This window comes from Vanellus vanellus, assembly GCF_965231255.1.
Source record: "Vanellus vanellus genome assembly, contig: HAP1_SCAFFOLD_2200, whole genome shotgun sequence".
NCBI lineage: Eukaryota > Metazoa > Chordata > Aves > Charadriiformes > Charadriidae > Vanellus > Vanellus vanellus.
In genome coordinates this window covers 1-15,720 of record NW_028128633.1, presented here as the reverse complement: position 1 = coordinate 15,720, position 15,720 = coordinate 1, and the positions used below count along the sequence as shown (strand labels likewise).

Here is a 15,720-nt window from a genome sequence, read left to right as displayed (position 1 = left end):
CCCCATCACCCCCACTGCCCCCATCCCCCCACCACCCCCATGACCCCCATCCCCCCCATCCCCCCATCCCCCCCATCACCCCCATCCCCCCCATCACCCCCACTGCCCCCATCCCCCCCACCACCCCCATGACCCCCATCCCCCCATCCCCCCATCCCCCCCATCGCCCCCATCCCCCCCATCCCCCCCACTGCCCCCATCCCCCCCACTGCCCCCACCACCCCCATGACCCCCATCCCCCCCATCACCCCCACCACCCCCATCACCCCCACTGCCCCCATCCCCCCATCCCCCCCATCCCCCCCACTGCCCCCACCCCCCCATCACCCCCATCCCCCCCATCACCCCCATCCCCCCCATCACCCCCATGACCCCCACCCCCCCAATGACCCCCACCCCCCCATCCCCCCCATCCCCCCCCATGACCCCCACCCCCCCACTGACCCCCACCCCCCCCCCCCCCAGATCCCCCAGATCAGCTACGCCTCGACGGCGCCGGAGCTGAGCGACCCGGGGCGCTACGAGTACTTCTCGCGGGTGGTGCCGCCGGACTCCTACCAGGCGCAGGCCATGGTGGACGTGGTGCGGGCGCTGGGCTGGAGCTACGTCTCCACCGTGGCCTCCGAGGGCAACTACGGCGAGAGCGGGGTGGAGGCCTTCGTCCACAGCTCCCGGGAGGCCGGTGGGGGGCTTGGGGGGGGGGGGGGGGGGGAGTGGGGGGGGAGGGGGGGGGGTGGGAGGGAGGGGGGGGGGACTGGGAGGGACTGGGAGGGGGTGGGAGGGGAGTAGGGGGGAGTGGGGGGGGAGGGGGAGGGACTGGGAGGGGAGTGGGGGGGAGTGGGAGGGGAGGGGGATATACTGGGAGGGACTGGGAGGGACTGGGAGGGGAGTGGGAGGGACTGGGATATACTGGGAGGGGAGTGGGAGGGACTGGGAGGGGACTGGGAGGGGAGTGGGGGGGAGTGGGGGGGGTTGGGGGGGAGGGGGAGGGACTGGAAGGGACTGGGAGGGACTGGGAGGGACTGGGAGGGGAGTGGGAGGGACTGGGAGGGACTGGGAGGGGTTGGGAGGGACTGGGAGGGACTGAGAGGGGACTGGGAGGGGAGTGGGAGGGACTGGGAAGGGTTGGGAGGGACTGGGAGGGACTGAGAGGGGACTGGGAGGGGAGTGGGAGGGACTGGGAAGGGACTGGGAGGGACTGGGAGGGGACTGGGATATACTGGGAGGGGACTGGGAGGGACTGGGAGGGACTGGGAGGGGAGTGGGAGGGACTGGGAGGGGTTGGGAGGGACTGGGAGGGACTGAGAGGGGACTGGGAGGGGAGTGGGAGGGACTGGGAAGGGTTGGGAGGGACTGGGAGGGACTGAGAGGGGACTGGGAGGGGAGTGGGAGGGACTGGGAAGGGACTGGGAGGGACTGGGAGGGGACTGGGATATACTGGGAGGGGACTGGGAGGGACTGGGAGGGACTGGGAGGGGAGTGGGAGGGACTGGGAAGGGACTGGGAGGGACTGGGAGGGGACTGGGATATACTGGGAGGGGACTGGGAGGGACTGGGAGGGACTGGGAGGGGAGTGGGGGGACTGGGAGGCGCTGGGAGGGGATTGGGGGGGAGTGGGAGGGGAGGGGGATATACTGGGAGGGACTGGGAAGGGACTGGGAGGGGACTGGGAGGGGATTGGGGGGACTGGGAGGCGCTGGGAGGGGATTGGGGGGGAGTGGGAGGGGAGTGGGGTATACTGGGAGGGGAGTGGGAGGCACTGGGAGGGACTGGGAGGGGACTGGGAGGGACTGGGAGGGGGTGGGAGGGGAGTGGGAGGGACTGGGAGGGGAGTGGGAGGGACTGGGAGGGGATTGGGGGGGGACTGGAAGGGACTGGGATATACTGGGAGGGACTGGGAGGGGAGTGGGATATACTGGGAGGGACTGGGGGGGAGTGGGAGGGACTGGGAGGGGAGTGGGATATACTGGGAGGGGGTGGGGGGGGAGTAGGGGGGACTGGGAGGGGAGGGGGATATACTGGGAGGGACTGGGGGGGACTGGGAGGGGAGTGGGAGGGACTGGGAGGGGAGTGGGATATACTGGGAGGGACTGGGATATACTGGGAGTGGGAGGGACTGAGAGGGACTGGGAGGCACTGGGGGGGACTGGGAGGGGACTGGGAGGGAGTGGGAGGGGAGTGGGATATATTGGGAGGGACTGGGATAGACTGGGAGGGGCTGGGATATACTGGGAGGGGACTGGGAGGGGACTGGGATATACTGGGAGGGGACTGGGGGGGGACTGGGAGGGAGTGGGGTTGAGTGGGATATACTGGGAGGGGAGTGGGAGGGACTGGGCTATACTGGGAGGGACTGGAAAGGGTATTGGGGGCACCGGGAGGGAGTGGGAGAGGCACTGGGAGGCACTGGGAGGGGCACTGGGCCATACTGGGAGGCACTGGGAGGCACTGGGAGGGAGGTCCCTGCAGGGAGCGGGGCTGCCGCTGCCCCCCCCCCCCGCGCTCCTGCTCCCTCCCGGCCCGTACTGGTCCGTACTGGTCTGTACTGGTTTGTACTGGTCTGTACTGGTTTGTACTGGTTTATACTGGTTTATACTGGTGCAGGGGGCCTCTGCATCGCCCAGTCCATCAAGATCCCGCGGGAGCCGCGCCCGGGGGAGTTCGCCAAAGTCATCGGGCGCCTCATGGAGACCTCCACCGCCCGCGGCGTCGTCCTCTTCGCCAACGAGGACGACATCCGGTAAGGACCATTATAGACCAGTATAAACCAGTATGGACCAGTACAGGCCAGTATAGATCAGGAGTTGGCCCAGGAACACCCCCACAGTGTCACCAGCACCGCCCGTGGCGGCTTCGCTGCGTGGGTGACATCAAACCAGGGACCAGTAACCCCCAGTTTAGACCAGTAAGGACCAGTATAAACCAGTATACACCAGTATAGACCAGTATAGACCAGTATAGACCAGGAGTTGGCCCAGGAACACCCCCACAGTGTCACCAGCACCGCCCGTGGCGGCTTCACCGCGTGTGTGACGTCAAACCAGTGAGCAGTGACACCCAGTTTAGACCAGTATGGACCAGTATAGACCAGTATGGACCAGTATAGACCAGTATGGACCAGTACAGGCCAGTACAGACCAGGATTTCGCAGCATCACCAGCACCGCCCGTGGCGGCTTCACCGCGTGGGTGACATCAAACCAGGGACCAGTAACGCCCAGTTTAGACCAGTAAGGACCAGTATGGACCAGTATGGACCAGTATAGACCAGGAGTTGGCCCAGGAACACCCCCACAGTGTCACCAGCACCGCCCGTGGCGGCTTCGCTGCGTGGGTGACATCAAACCAGTGACCAGTGACACCCAGTATAGACCAGTAAGGACCAGTATAAACCAGTATAGACCAGTATAGACCAGTATGGACCAGTACGGGCCAGTATAGACCAGGAGTTGGCCCAGGAACACCCCCACAGTGTCACCAGCACCGCCCGTGGCGGCTTCGCTGCGTGTGTGACATCAAACCAGGGACCAGTAACCCCCAGTTTAGACCAGTAAGGACCAGTATAAACCAGTATAGACCAGTATAGACCAGTATAGACCAGGAGTTGGCCCAGGAACACCCCCCAGTGTCACCAGCACCGCCCGTGGCGGCTTCACCGCGTGGGTGACATCAAACCAGTGACCAGTGACACCCAGTTTAGACCAGTAAGGACCAGTATAAACCAGTATAGACCAGTATAGACCAGTATGGACCAGTACGGGCCAGTACAGACCAGGATTTCGCAGCATCACCAGCACCGCCCGTGGCGGCTTCACTGCGTGTGTGACATCAAACCAGGGACCAGTAACCCCCAGTTTAGACCAGTAAGGACCAGTATAGACCAGTATAGACCAGTATGGACCAGTAAGGACCAGTACAGACCAGTACAGACCAGTATAGAACAGTAAGGACCAGTATATACCAGTATAGAACCCCTCCCATTCCCTCCCAGTGCCTCCCAGTCCCCTCCCAGTGTATCCCAGTATCTCCCAGTGCCTTCCCAGTGCCCTCCCAGTATATCCCACTCCCTCCCAGTGCCTCCCAGTGCCCTCCCAGTCCCTCCCAGTGCCTCCCAGTGCCTCCCAGTCCCTCCCAGTCCCTCCCAGTCCCTCCCACTTCCCTCCCAGTCCCCTCCCAGTCCCCTCCCAGTCCTTCCCAGTGCCTCCCAGTCCCTCCCAGTGCCTCCCAGTGCCTCCCAGTCCCTCCCAGTCCCCTCCCAGTATATCCCAGTCCCCTCCCAGTCCCTCCCAGTGCCTCCCACTTCCCTCCCAGTCCCCTCCCAGTCCCCTCCCAGTCCGTCCCAGTCCCTCCCAGTCCCTCCCAGTCCGTCCCAGTCCCCTCCCAGTCCCTCCCACTTCCCTCCCAGTCCCTCCCAGTCCCTCCCAGTCCGTCCCAGTCCCCTCCCAGTCCCTCCCAGTGCCTCCCACTTCCCTCCCAGTGCCTCCCAGTCCTTCCCAGTGCCTCCCACTCCCCTCCCAGCCCCCTCCCAGTCCCTCCCAGTACCCTCCCAGTATATCCCACTCCCTCCCAGTCCCTCCCAGTCCCTCCCAGTGCCTCCCAGTCCCTCCCAGTATCTCCCAGTCCCCCCCAGTCCCTCCCAGTATATCCCACTCCCCTCCCAGTCCCTCCCACTATATCCCAGTCCCTCCCAGTCCCTCCCAGTGCCCTCCCAGTCCCTCCCAGTGCCTCCCAGTCCCTCCCAGTGCCTCCCAGTGCCTCCCACTCCCTCCCACTCCCCTCCCACTCCCTTCCCAGTCCCCTCCCAGTATATCCCACTCCCCTCCCAGTCCCTCCCAGTCCCCCCCAGTCCCTCCCACTATATCCCACTCCCCTCCCAGTATATCCCACTCCCCTCCCAGCCCCCTCCCAGTGCCTCCCAGTCCCTCCCAGTCCCTCTCAGTCTCTCCCACCCCCTCCCAGTATATCCCAGTCCCTCCCACTCCCCTCCCAGTCCCTCCCAGTCCCTCCCACTCCCCTCCCACTCCCTTCCAGTCCCTCCCAGTCCCCCCCAGTCCCTCCCACTATATCCCACTCTCTCCCAGTCCCCCCCAGCCCCCTCCCAGCCCCCTCCCAGTGCCTCCCAGTAGCTCCCAGTGCCTCTCCCGCAGGCGGATGCTGGAGGCCACGGCCAGGGCCAACCTCTCGGGGCACTTCTCCTGGGTGGGCTCCGACAGTTGGGGGGCGAAGATGGGGCCGGTGCAGGGGCTGGAGGCGGCCGCCCGCGGCGCCATCACCATCCTGCCCAAGCGCGCCTCCGTGCCCGGTGAGTGCCGGCGCTATGGGGCAGCCCCATAGCGCTATGGGGCAGCCCCACGGCGCGACCCACAGTGCCGCCAGGGGGGTCTGATCCACTCTTGATGGGGTCTGAGGAGGGGTTGGGAGAGGGTTCCGCCACCTCTGGGCATCATTCGTTATGGGCTGCCCCACGGCGCGACCCATAGCGCTATGGGGCAGCCCCACGGCGCCACCCACAGTACCTCCAGGGGGGTCTTATCCACTCTTGATGGGGTCTGAGGAGGGGTTGGGAGAGGGTTCCGCCACCTTTGGGCCTCATTCGTCGTGCGCTGCCCCACGGCGCGACCCATAGCGCTATGGGGCAGCCCCACGGCGCGACCCACAGCACCCCAAGGGGGCTCTAATCCGGTCCTAAATGGGTCTGAGGAGGGGTTGGGAGAGGGTTCCGCCACCTCTGGGCATCATTCGTCGTGCGCTGCCCCACGGCGTGACCCATAGCGCTATGGGGCAGCCCCACGGCGCCACCCACAATACCTCCAGGGGGGTCTTATCCACTCTTGATGGGGTCTGAGGAGGGGTTGGGAGAGGGTTCCGCCACCTTTGGGCCTCATTCGTTGTGCGCTGCCCCACGGCGTGACCCATAGCGCTATGGGGCAGCCCCACGGCGCGACCCACGGTGCCTCCAGGGGGGTCTTATCCACTCTTGATGGGGTCTGAGGAGGGGTTGGGAGAGGGTTCCGCCACCTCTGGGCATCATTCGTCGTGCGCTGCCCCACGGCGCGACCCATAGCGCTATGGGGCAGCCCCACGGCGCCACCCACGGTACCTCCAGGGGGGTCTTATCCACTCTTGATGGGGTCTGAGGAGGGGTTGGGAGAGGGTTCCGCCACCTTTGGGCATCATTCGTCGTGTGCTGCCCCACGGCGTGACCCATAGCGCTATGGGGCAGCCCCACGGCGCGACCCACGGCACCCCAGGGCGGCTCTAATCCGGTCCTAAATGGGTCTGAGGAGGGGTTCGGAGAGGGTTCCGCCACCTTTGGGCCTCATTCGTTGTGCGCTGCCCCACGGCGCGACCCATAGCGCTATGGGGCAGCCCCACGGCGCCACCCACAGTGCCTCCAGGGGGGTCTTATCCACTCTTGATGGGGTCTGAGGAGGGGTTGGGAGAGGGTTCCGCCACCTCTGGGCATCATTCATCGTGCGCTGCCCCACGGCGTGACCCATAGCGCTATGGGGCAGCCCCACGGCGCGACCCACAGAACCCTGGGGGGGTCTCATCAGGTCCTAAATGGGTCTGAGGAGGGGTTCGGAGAGGGTTCCGCCACTTTTGGGCCTCATCCGTCGTGCGCTGCCCCACGGCGCGACCCATAGCACTATGGGGCTGCCCCACGGCGCTATGGGGTGCCGTCCCCCGCTCCCCCCTCCCGCCCCATAGGCTTCGACGAGTACTTCACCTCCCGCTCGCTGGAGAACAACCGCCGCAACCTCTGGTTCCACGAGTTCTGGGAGGACGACTTCAACTGCCGTCTGCCCCACGGCGAGCCCCACGGCGAGCCCCACGGCGCCCCCGGCACCCCCACCCGCAAGTGCACAGGTAAACCCTCCTGCCCCACATCTCTGCCCCATAGCACCCTCAGCGGGCCCGTAAGCCCTCCCAGTGCCCTCCCAGTGCCCTCCCAGTGCCTCCCAGTGCCCTCCCAGTATACCCCAGTCCCTGGGGGGGGGGTTGTATATATACTCCCAGGCACTGGGAGGCACTGGGAGGCACTGGGGGGCTACTGGGAAGGACAGGGAGGGACTGGGAGGGAATAGGAAGGCACTGGGAGGCACTGGGAGGGAATGGGGTCATACTGGGATGGCACTGGGAGGGCACTGGGAGGTAGCGGGGGGGGGTGTGTGTGGGGCCACTTGTGGGGCGCTGACCCCCAAGTGTGGGGCACTGACCCCCGAGTGGTGTGGGGCGCTGACCCCCAAGTGTGGGGCACTGCCCCCCGAGTAAGTGCGGGTCTCTGACCGCCAAGTGTGGGGCAATGACCCCCAAGCGGTGTGGGTCGCTGCCCCCCAAGCGCGGGTCTCTGCCCCCCAAGTGTGGGTCTCTGACCCCCAAGTGTGGGGCACTGACCCCCAAGTGTGGGTCTCTGCCCCCCAAGCGTGGGTCTCTGCCCCCCAAGTGTGGGGCACGACCCCCGAGTACGTGTGGGTCTCTGCCCCCCAAGTGTGGGTCTCTGCCCCCCGAGCGGTGCGGGCCTCTGCCCCCCAAGTGTGGGTCTCTGACCCCCGAGCGGTGCGGGTCTCTGCCCCCCAAGTACGTGTGGGTCTCTGACCCCCAAGTGCGTGTGGGGTACGACCCCTGAGCGGTGCGGGCCTCTGCCCCCCAAGTGTGGGTCACTGCCCCCCAAGTGTGGGGCGCTGCCCCCCAAGTGTGGGTCTCTGACCCCCAAGTGCGGGTCTCTGCCCCCCAAGCGGTGTGGGGCGCTGACCCCCAAGTACGTGCGGGTCGCTGACCCCCAAGTGTGGGTCTCTGCCCCCCGAGTACGTGTGGGGCGCTGCCCCCCAAGTGTGGGTCTCTGCCCCCCAAGCGCGGGTCTCTGCCACCTGAGCGGTGCGGGCCTCTGCCCCCCAAGCGGTGCGGGTCTCTGCCCCCCAAGTGTGGGGCTCTGACCCCTAAGTGTGGGGCACAACCCCCGAGCGGTGTGGGTCTCTGCCCCCCAAGTGTGGGGCTCTGACCCCCAAGTGTGGGTCTCTGCCCCCCAAGTGTGGGGCACTGCCCCCGAGCGGTGCGGGTCTCTGACCCCCAAGTGTGGGGCACAACCCCCGAGCGGTGTGGGTCTCTGACCCCCAAGTGTGGGGCACAACCCCCGAGCGGTGTGGGTCTCTGACCTCTAAGTGTGGGGCACAACCCCCGAGCGGTGTGGGTCGCTGACCCCCAAGTGTGGGGCAGGGCGGGAGCGCATCGGGCGGGACTCCCCCTACGAACAAGAGGGGAAAGTGCAGTTCGTCATCGACGCGGTGTTGGCGATGGCGCACGCGCTGCACCGCCTCGTGGCCGAGCGCTGCCCGGGGGGGGGAGGGGCGCTGTGCCCCCGCATGGACCCCCCCGACGGCCGCCGCCTCCTCCACCACATCCGCCGCGTGGCCTTCAACGGTGACTGGGGGGGACTGGGATATACTGGGGGGGACTGGGAGGGGACTGGGAGGGAGTGGGAGGGGAGTGGGAGGGACTGGGATATACTGGGAGGGACTGGGAGGGACTGGGAGGGGAGTGGGAGGGACTGGGAGGGACTGGGAGGGACTGGGAGGGAGTGGGAGGGGACTGGGAGTGGATTGGGGTATACTGGGAGGGAGTGGGAGGGAGTGGGAGGGACTGGGAGGGGACTGGGAGGGGAGTGGGAGGGACTGGGAGGGACTGGGAGGGGAGTGGGATATAGTGGGAGGGACTGGGAGGGGACTGGGAGGGGACTGGGATATACTGGGAGGGACTGGGAGGGGAGTGGGAGGGACTGGGAGGGGACTGGGAGGGGACTGGGAGGGACTGGGAGGGACTGGGAGGGGACTGGGAGGGCACTGGGATATACTGGGAGGGGACTGGGAGGGAGTGGGAGGGGCTGGGAGGGACTGGGAGGGAGTGGGGTATACTGGGAGGGACTGGGAGGGACTGGGAGGGACTGGGGGGGGAGTGGGAGGGACTGGGAGGGAGTGGGAGGGGAGTGGGATATACTGGGAGGGACTGGGAGGGGACTGGGAGGGGAGTGGGAGGGACTGGGAGGGCACTGGGATATACTGGGAGGGACTGGGAGGGGAGTGGGAGGGGAGTGGGATATACTGGGAAGGGACTGGGAGGGACTGGGAGGGGAGTGGTGGGGACTGGGAGGGACTGGGAGAGAGTGGGAGGGAGTGGGAGGGGAGTGGGATATACTGGGAGGGACTGGGAGGGGAGTGGGGTATACTGGGAGGGGACTGGGAGGGAGTGGGAGGGGAGTGGGATATACTGGGAGGGGACTGGGAGGGGACTGGGAGGGAGTGGGAGGGAGTGGGAGGGACTGGGAGGGAGTGGGGTATACTGGGAGGGACTGGGAGGGACTGGGAGGGGACTGGGGGGGACTGGGAGGGACTGGGAGGGGACTGGGATATACTGGGAGGGACTGGGAGGGGACTGGGAGGGGGGTTGGGTTGTACTGTTTCATACTATTTCTTAATGGGTTTTAATGATTTGGGCGGGGGTGGTTTATACTGGTTTATACTGGTTTTTAGCCATTTTTGGGGTGTTTTTTGAGTTTTTGGGTTTTTTTTTGTGGGTTTTTTATTTCCTACCGGTCCCTACTGGTTCTTACTGGTTGGTACTGGTTCATACTATTTCTTACTGGTTTTTAATGATTTGGGGGGGGGTCGGTTTATACTGGTTTATACTGGTTTTTAGCCATTTTGGGGTTTTTTTTGAGTTTTTTGGGTTTTTTTTGTGGATTTTTGGTTCCTACCGGTCCCTACTGGTTCTTACTGGTTGGTACTGGTGCGCAGGCAGCGCGGGGACGCCGGTGAGCTTCAACGAGAACGGGGACGCGCCGGGACGTTACGACATCTTCCAGTTCCAGGGGGGGAACGGGAGCGGCGCCTACCGGGCGGTGGGACAGTGGGTGCAGGGGCTGCGCCTGCGGGTGCGTCCCCCCTCCCCCCCAAACTGGGGGGTACTGGGAAGCACTGGGAGCAACTGGTGGGACGGCCGGGGGCCACTGGGAGCCACTGGGAGCCACCAAAATCAACTGGGAGCCACCGAAGGCAACTGGTGGCATCTCAACGGGCAACTGGTGGCATCTCCATGGGCAACTGGGAGCCACCAGGGGCTACTGGGAAGCACTGGGGGCAACTGGTGGGATGGCTGTGGGCCACTGGCACCGGGGGCAACTGGGAGCCACCGGTGTCAAGTGGTGGGATCTCCATGCTCTTCTGGGTGCCACCAGGGTCAACTGGGACCCACCGGGGTTAACTGGTGGCATCTTGATGGGCAACTGGTGGGATCTCAATGGGCAACTGGGTGCCCCATGGTTTCCTGGTGGGTCCCCATCACCTCCTGGTGGGTCCCCATCACCTCTTGGTGGTTCCCCATCACCTCCTGGTGGTTCTCCATCATCTCCTGGTGGGTCCCCATCATCTCCTGGTGGTTCTCCACCACCTCCTGGTGGTTCCCCATCATCTCCTGGTGGGTCCCAATCATCTCCTGGTGGGTCCCCATGATCTCCTGATGGTTCTCCATCACCTCCTGGTGGTTCCCCATCATCTCCTGGTGGGTTCCCATCATCTCCTGGTGGCTCCTCATGGTTTCCTGGGTCCCCATGGCCTTCTGGTGGCTCCCAATCATCTCCTGGTGGGTCCCCATCATCTCCTGGTGGTTCCCCATCACCTCCTGGTGGCTCCTCATGGTTTCCTGGTGGGTCCCCATCATCTCCTGGTGGTTCCCCATCATCTCGTGGTGGTTCCCCATCATCTCCTGATGGTTCTCCATCACCTCCTGGTGGTTCCCCATCATCTCCTGGTGGTTCCCCATCATCTCCTGGTGGCTCCTCATGGTTTCCTGGGTCCCCATGGCCTTCTGGTGGCTCCCAATCATCTCCTGGTGGTTCCCCATCATCTCCTGATGGTTCTCCATCACCTCCTGGTGGTTCCCCATCACCTCCTGGTGGTTCCCCACCCCCTCCTGGTGGTTCCCCATCATCTCCTGGTGGCTCCTCATGGTGTCCTGGCTCCCCATGGCCTTCTGGTGGCTCCCAATCATCTCCTGGTGGTTCCCCATCACCTCCTGGTAGTTCCCCATCACCTCCTGATGGTTCTCCATCATCTCCTGATGGTTCTCCATCACCTCCTGATGGTTCTCCATCATCTCCTGATGGTTCTCCATCACCTCCTGATGGTTCTCCATCACCTCCTGGTGGTTCCCCATCATCTCCTGGTGGGTCCCCATCATCTCCTGGTGGCTCCTCATGGTTTCCTGGCTCCCCATGATCTCCTGGTGGCTCCCAATCATCTCCTGGTGGTTCCCCATGATCTCCTGATGGTTCTCCATCACCTCCTGGTGGTTCCCCATCACCTCCTGGTGGTTCCCCATCACCTCCTGGTGGTTCCCCATCATCTCCTGGTGGCTCCTCATGGTGTCCTGGCTCCCCATGGCCTTCTGGTGGCTCCCAATCATCTCCTGGTGGTTCCCCATGATCTCCTGATGGTTCTCCATCATCTCCTGATGGTTCCCCATCACCTCCTGGTGGTTCCCCATCATCTCCTGGTGGCTCCTCATGGTGTCCTGGGTCCCCATGGCCTTCTGGTGGCTCCCAATCATCTCCTGGTGGTTCCCCATCATCTCCTGGTGGTTCTCCATCACCTCCTGGTGGGTCCCCATCACCTCCTGGTGGTTCCCCATCATCTCCTGGTGGTTCCCCATCATCTCCTGGTGGCTCCTCATGGTGTCCTGGCTCCCCATGGCCTTCTGGTGGCTCCCAATCATCTCCTGGTGGCTCCCAATCATCTCCTGGTGGGTCCCCATCATCTCCTGATGGTTCTCCATCACCTCCTGGTGGTTCCCCACCCCCTCCTGGTGGTTCCCCACCCTCACGTAGGGGCGCGGGCCTCCCTTCCCGGAAGCTCCCGCCGGCGGTGGACCCCCTTCACCTCTTTCTCTCCTCCCTCCCCGCAGGCCGAGGAGATGGAGTGGGGCTCCAACGCCACCGCCCCTCCCCCCTCCGTCTGCAGCCTCCCCTGCGGTCCCGGAGAACGTAAGAAACCGGTCAAAGGTGTCCCCTGTTGTTGGCACTGCGAACTCTGCGGCGGTTACCGTTACCGGGCGGACCTCTTCACCTGCCTCCCCTGCCCCCCCCACCTCCGCCCCACCCCCAACCGCACCGCCTGCCGCCCCACCCCCGTCCTGCGCCTACGCTGGGGGGACCCGTGGGCCGCCGTCCCTTTGGCTTTGGCCGCTTTGGGGTTGGCGGCCACCGCTTTCGTCCTGGTGACCTTCGTCCGCCATCACGAGACGCCCATCGTGAAGGCCTCGGGGCGGGAGTTGAGTTACGTCCTCTTGGGGGGCATCGCTTTGGTCTACGCCATCACCTTCATCATGGTGGCCGAGCCCGGGGTGGGGGTCTGCGCCCTCCGAAGGCTCTTCTTGGGGTTGGGGATGAGCCTCACCTACGCCGCTCTCCTCACCAAGACCAACAGGATCTACAGGATCTTCGAGCAGGGTGAGGGGCGGAAAGAGCCGGAAGGGCGGGGGGGGGGGTTTGGGGGGGTGGGAAATGCGGGGGAGGAAAGAGGGGTGGGGGGTGGGGGTGGGGATTGGGGAAGGGAGGGCGGGGGGGGACTCGAGAGTTGAGGTTGAGGGACGTAGGATGGGGTTCCACCACCCCCCGCTCCTCACCGAGATCAACCACATCTACTGTGGCTTCAAAGACGGTGAGTTATGGGGCGGACCGAGAGTTCCGGAGGCCCCACATGTCCGGGGTGGACCCCGGAGTCCAGGTTGGGGGTCAGGAGTTTGGGTTGAGGGACATAGGATGGGGTTCCAGCACCCCACGGTCCTCAACAAGACCGACCGCGTCCATAGTGGCTTCAAAGACGGTGAGTTATGGGGCGGACTGAGAGTTCTGGAGGCCCCAGAGCCCAAGAAGGGGACAGGAGTCCTGGTTGGGGGTCAGGAGTTTGGGTTGAGGGACGTAGGATGGGGTTCCACCACCCCCCGCTCCTCACCGAGATCAACCACATCTACTGTGGCTTCAAAGACGGTGAGTTATGGGGCGGACCGGGAGTTCCGGAGGCCCCACATGTCCGGGGTGGACCCCGGAGTCCAGGTTGGGGGTCAGGAGTTTGGGTTGAGGGACATAGGATGGGGTTCCACCACCCCCCGCTCCTCACCGAGACTGACCATGTCCATAGTGGCTTCAAAGACGGTGAGTTATGGGGCGGACCGAGAGTTCTGGAGGCCCCACATGTCCGGGGTGGACCCCGGAGTCCAGGTTGGGGGTCAGGAGTTTGGGTTGAGGGACATAGGATGGGGTTCCACCACCCCACACTCCTCACCGAGACCGACCGTGTCCATAGTGGCTTCAGAGAAGGTGAGTTATGGGGTGGACCGAGAGTTCTGGAGGCCCCAGAGCCCGAGAAGGGGACAGGAGTCCTGGTTGGGGGTCAGGAATGTGCGTTGAGGGACGTAGGATGGGGTTCCACCACCCCCCGCTCCTCACCGAGATCAACCACATCTACTGTGGCTTCAAAGACGGTGAGTTATGGGGCGGACCGAGAGTTCTGGAGGCCCCACATGTCCGGGGTGGACCCCGGAGTCCAGGTTGGGGGTCAGGAATGTGCGTTGAGGGACGTAGGATGGGGTTCCACCACCCCCCGCTCCTCACCGAGGAGAAACCCCAGAGTCCGACTCTTGACCCGACCGCGCCGGAGCAAAGCCGCATCTCTGGGGCGCCCCATAACTCTTTCTTCCCCCCCCCCCACCCCCCCCCCCCCCGCAGGCAAACGCTCGGTGACCCCCCCCCGCTTCATCAGCCCCACCTCCCAACTGGTCATCACCTTCACCTTGAGCGGTCTCCAACTGGTGGCGGCCGCCCTTTGGCTCCTCCTCCGCCCGCCCCACGCCCTCATCGATTACGAGATGGGGCGCACCCCCGATCCCGAAAACGCTCGGGGGGTCCTGAGGTGCGACATGGCCGAAGGGGGGACCTTGGCCTGTTTGGCCTACGCTCTTCTCCTCATGTTGACCTGTACCGTCTACGCCGTCAAAGCCCGGGGGGTCCCCGAGACCTTCAACGAGGCCAAACCCATCGGTTTCGCCATGTACACCACCTGCGTCGTCTGGTTGGCCTTCGGCCCCATCTTTTTCGGAGCCGCCCAATCGGCCGAGAGGGTGAGGGCATCTCCGGGGGGGTTTGGGGTGGTGGTGGTTTGGGGTGGTGGGATGTAAGGGCCGTGTAGGATCTCCGGAGCGGTGGGATTTGGGAGGAGATGGGGGGCTATGGGGTGGACGCAGAAGGTTGGGGGGCTCCAGAAGGTTGGGGGGCTCCAGAAGGTGGAGATGGGGTCTATGGGGTGGACCCAGAAGGTGGAGATGGGGGGCTATGGGGTGGACCCAGAAGGTTGGGGGGCTCCAGAAGGTGGAGGTCCATGGGGGTCTCCAGAAGGTGGAGATGGAGGTCCATGGGGGGACCCAGAAGGTGGAGATGGGGTCTATGGGGTGGACGCAGAAGGTTGGGGGGCTCCAGAAGGTTGAGGGGCTCCAGAAGGTGGAGATGGAGGTCTACAGGGGGGGCCAGAAGGTTGGGGGGCTCCAGAAGGTGGAGGTCCATGGGGGGGACCCAAGAGTTTGGGGGGGCCCAGAAGGTTGGGGGGCTCCAGAAGGTGGAGATGGAGGTCTACAGGGGGACCCAGAAGGTGGAGATGGGGGGCTATGGGGTGGACCCAGAAGGTTGGGGGGCTCCAGAAGGTGGAGGTCCATGGGGGTCTCCAGAAGGTGGAGATGGAGGTCCATGGGGGGCTCCAGGAGGTGGAGATGGGGGGCTATGGGGCGGACCCAGAAGGTTGGGGGGCTCCAGAAGGTTGGGGGGCTCCAGAAGGTGGAGATGGGATCTATGGGGTGGGCCCAGAAGGTTGGGGGGCTCCAGAAGGTGGAGATGGAGGTCCATGGGGGGACCCAGAAGGTGGAGATGGGGTCTATGGGGTGGACCCAGAAGGTTGGGGGGCTCCAGAAGGTGGAGGTCCATGGGGGGCTCCAGAAGGTGGAGATGGAGGTCCATGGGGGGCTCCAGGAGGTGGAGATGGGGGGCTATGGGGCGGACCCAGAAGGTTGGGGGGCTCCAGAAGGTGGAGATGGGATCTATGGGGTGGCCCAGAAGGTTGGGGGGCTCCAGAAGGTGGAGATGGAGGTCCATGGGGGGACCCAGAAGGTGGAGATGGGGTCTATGGGGTGGACCCAGAAGGTTGGGGGGCTCCAGAAGGTGGAGGTCCATGGGGGGCTCCAGAAGGTGGAGATGGAGGTCCATGGGGGGCTCCAGGAGGTGGAGATGGGGGGCTATGGGGCGGACCCAGAAGGTTGGGGGGCTCCAGAAGGTTGGGGGGCTCCAGAAGGTGGAGATGGGATCTATGGGGTGGGCCCAGAAGGTTGGGGGGCTCCAGAAGGTGGAGATGGAGGTCCATGGGGGGACCCAGAAGGTGGAGATGGGGTCTATGGGGTGGACCCAGAAGGTTGGGGGGCTCCAGAAGGTGGAGGTCCATGGGGGGCTCCAGAAGGTGGAGATGGGGTCTATGGGGCGGACCCAGATCTCAACCCCTCCCCCTCCCCCTCCCCCACTTCCCTCTCCCCTCCTGCCCCCCCTTTCCCCCTCCCCCCAATCCCTCTCCCCCTCCCCCCCCTCCTATCCCCCTCCCCCCCCCCCCACCCCCCTCTCCCTCCCCACCCCCCC

The 15,720-nt window shown here is 64.9% G+C and overlaps 1 protein-coding gene across 1 annotated transcript; it reads left to right on the top strand.

Moving 5' to 3' along the window:
• Positions 1-468: 468 nt before the first annotated feature.
• Positions 469-14,168, top strand: LOC309684128 (metabotropic glutamate receptor 6-like; the record flags this gene model as incomplete). The annotated part of the gene is made up of 8 exons (XM_082500084.1): positions 469-682; positions 2,605-2,740; positions 5,147-5,301; positions 6,711-6,869; positions 8,217-8,420; positions 9,791-9,927; positions 11,955-12,498; positions 13,777-14,168. Coding segments are annotated over exons 1-8 (1,839 nt in total), but the record flags the coding sequence as incomplete, so codon positions are not given.
• Between the last annotated feature and the right edge of the window lie 1,552 nt (positions 14,169-15,720).